This window comes from Oncorhynchus mykiss, chromosome 19 (genome assembly GCF_057628025.1).
Source record: "Oncorhynchus mykiss isolate SJ-2025 chromosome 19, ASM5762802v1, whole genome shotgun sequence".
NCBI lineage: Eukaryota > Metazoa > Chordata > Actinopteri > Salmoniformes > Salmonidae > Oncorhynchus > Oncorhynchus mykiss.
The window spans coordinates 13,810,582-13,813,580 of NC_143040.1; the positions used below are offsets into that span (position 1 = coordinate 13,810,582).

Sequence of the window (2,999 nt, forward strand, 5' to 3'; positions counted from 1 at the left end):
TAGGTTGTATGATTGTTCACTGCCTCCCTGTGGCCTCTTGTCTCTGTTAGTGAACTGAAAAAAATCTCGATTACTGAACCCCGGCCCCTCTAACTTCCCACAACATTGGCAAGATTCCAGGCTGACTACATTGCAAACACCTGACAGAACTCACAACTCCTGGATAGGTGTTTAACATATCAGTTAACCAAATCATATGGTGTAGCAATCTGAAGCTCATTTGTTGATGCGTTGAACTCAAATGCAATATAGTTGGCCTGGAACGAGACAGCTCTCTCCTCGTGGTTGATAGATTGAGCTCTGACCTACAGAAAACATCTAACCCTGCTACTGATCTCCCTCCCTCCCTAATCTTTCTTTTAATCTAAATAGGGAATATATAAATATCTTTGTAGCCACTTCTAATTATATCTGAGAACAAACACATTTACTTCAAGTGAGCTGACATTGATATCTTTATAGCAGATGTACAGGCAGTGTCACGACTTCCGCCGAAGTCGGTCCATCTCCTTGTTCGGGCGGCTTTCAGCTGTCGACGTCGCCGATCCACTTTTCATTTTCCATTTGTTTTGTCTTTGTTTTACACACCTGGTTTCAATTCCCCAATAACGTGTTCACTGTTTAACCCTCTGTTTTCCCCATGGTTTTTGTGCGTTTGTTTTGTGTATTTTGGTCCTTTGTGTGGGCTTGGTATATCTACATGTATTTGGTAATGTTGAGTAAAGTTACTTTTATTACTCAGCTCTGCTGTCCTGCGCCTGACTCCTCTGCACCAGCTACACCCAGACCCTTACAGGTGGTGGATAAATAGGACAGGAGATGTCATATTGCTGAAGGCTTTTCTTTATTGGTTTTAACAAAAGCTGCAGTGCACATGACAACAAATGCCAATTCACTGGCAGAAGAAATATTAACAATATAACAAACAATGTGTGTAGCATTTATTACAGGACTGGCCTGACAATCTGAAAGTTGGGAAAGTACTGCTTTTATTACTGAATATTTCCTGCATTTGTAGGCGGGAGCGATGATGGATGGGGATGCTGGGGGTTGAAAATAAAATCTGCATGTCATATTTGATTGAAAGCAGAAAACTTGTGTTGCTGGTTTGATTTTATTCTCATTGGAGTGTTTTATTAATCATCTGGCATTTCAGGTCACTCTTTCCTTTCTCAGTACTCTGCAGTTTGTAGACGACGTCACACCAGAGGTCTTTCTGGTCTTTTCTCCTCATCACCTTGGTGATTTTGAACACCTCGTAGGGGGGAATCAGTACTTCTTTCTCATGTGGTAGCTGAGAGTACTTCCCCAGTGGGGCACCAAAGTAGGTAGCGATCTCAAAACAGGATTTAGTTCCAAAGCCTTTAGCAATTTTCTTGTCTAAAGAGCTCGAGGTGAACTGTCCAAATCGCATTGTAGTTTTTCGGTCAGAGAAGAAAGTCACATTGGTTCCTCGGAAGGTATGGAAATGCCTAATAAAGCATTTCCCAAAATTGTTGTTCAGGATTCGTAAGGCATTGGTCAGAAGGAAGTGCAGGGAGTGGTACTGGAATGTTGTGGTGTAGCTCTCCTTTTGGGTACGAGTGGCAGCGTTGAATGACTTGTAAACGTTGGATGTTGCATTCACATACACCTGGATTGCCAGGGAATAGTTTTTAGACAGTTTTCCTTTTTCTTTGTAATGGTCCTCAGCAGCGGTCCAAGCCTGGTTGAAATCTTTGTTCTCTCCTCTCTCTTTTGGCAGGTAATAGTCATGCACCTTCCTGAGCATCTTCTCCTCACAGCCCTTGTAGGAGTCATCAACAGAGTCTGGAGCCATGTCTAAGGGGAAGTTGGATTTTGGATCATGCAGAGGGAGACTGACCTTTAGTGATTTGAGAGAGAAATGGAGAAACAGGTGTGAAACAAGAAAATGCAGATAATATTATTATGATGAGAGACAGCTGTAAGTCTGTTAGTTAGTTATTTCGAGTTTAAGATGTTGGGGTGGGTGGGAGGTTCTGAGTTGACATGGAATTGTTTTAAGATGGTCATACTATGGATCATATATCTATTTGATTTTGAATTTTGGATCCCTTTAGGAATCAAAAAATATATAATAATTAGTAATAATAATTTGATGAAAAATGTAATGTTTTTGGCCTTTCCTTCTAACCCTATAGAAACTCATTGGATAAGACATTCATCAAATGCAGAAAGGACAGTCAAAAAATGAATCAGAAAAAGGTTTTGAAGTGTCTGTCCTAAAGCTAGGAGATATAAGAAAACTCAGGAAATGTATATATATATATATCTCTTTACACATACTGTATATAATGCCTTTTTTTGGGGTAGGCACAAAACTACCTTCATACTTCGGTTTAAAACCGATATCTGTTACCTTCAGACGAGTCACGTGACACTTAACTTTGTCCATAATAAAATGTTGCCTGTTATTTTCCTCTTTGACTCGCTCTCTCTCAAAATAGTGTAGCAGCTTACCATCTTGGAGTCCACACCCAAAATCCAAGCCAGGACGAATAACATCACAGTAAAGGTTAGGATCTTGTGTCTTGCCATGATGTCAAAATGTATTGGTCCAATGTCAACTTGTAATGGAGAGGAATTGTCTTTTAAGATACAGAATCAGCATTCAAATGTTCAACTTTCAGGGGGCCTTGTTATAACAGAGCTCTTGTGGTTATGTTCACAGTCCCTCCTCTCTTGCTGACATCAGGCAAATACAGATACAAGTACCCCTCAAACACCATAGCACAGTGAACACACACACGCACACACACACACACACACACACACCCACAACACCAAATTACTTTTTGAGAATGGTTTGTTCACACGTATTTAATGCTGATCTATGTGTGAACATGACCAACACCAGCAACAACACTGCTGATACTGAGAAAAGGTTCCCATAGTAACAGTACAGAAAGACCCTTCAACCTCATCATCATCATCCTTCTCCTCTAATCAGGGACTGATTCATGTCTGGGATACTAATA

The 2,999-nt window shown here is 40.5% G+C and overlaps 1 protein-coding gene across 1 annotated transcript; it reads right to left on the minus strand.

Moving 5' to 3' along the window:
- Window positions 1–827: 827 nt before the first annotated feature.
- LOC118941390 (ecto-ADP-ribosyltransferase 5-like) lies at window positions 828–2,728 on the minus strand. Its single transcript, XM_036953896.2, has 2 exons — window positions 2,482–2,728; window positions 828–1,864 (listed from the first exon to the last, which is right to left on the minus strand). Exons 1-2 carry the CDS (start codon window positions 2,557–2,559, stop codon window positions 1,121–1,123), a joined length of 822 nt encoding a protein of 273 aa, XP_036809791.2. The 5' UTR covers window positions 2,560–2,728; the 3' UTR covers window positions 828–1,120.
- Between the last annotated feature and the right edge of the window lie 271 nt (window positions 2,729–2,999).

Excerpts from the sequence above, each read along its gene's own strand:
- LOC118941390 (XM_036953896.2), bottom strand. The coding sequence starts at position 2,559 with ATGGCAAGACACAAGATCCTAACCTTTACTGTGATGTTATTCGTCCTG. Across the intron at positions 1,865-2,481 it reads TGGGTGTGGACTCCAAGATG|GTCAGTCTCCCTCTGCATGA; the intron begins GTAAGCTGCTAC and ends AAATCACTAAAG.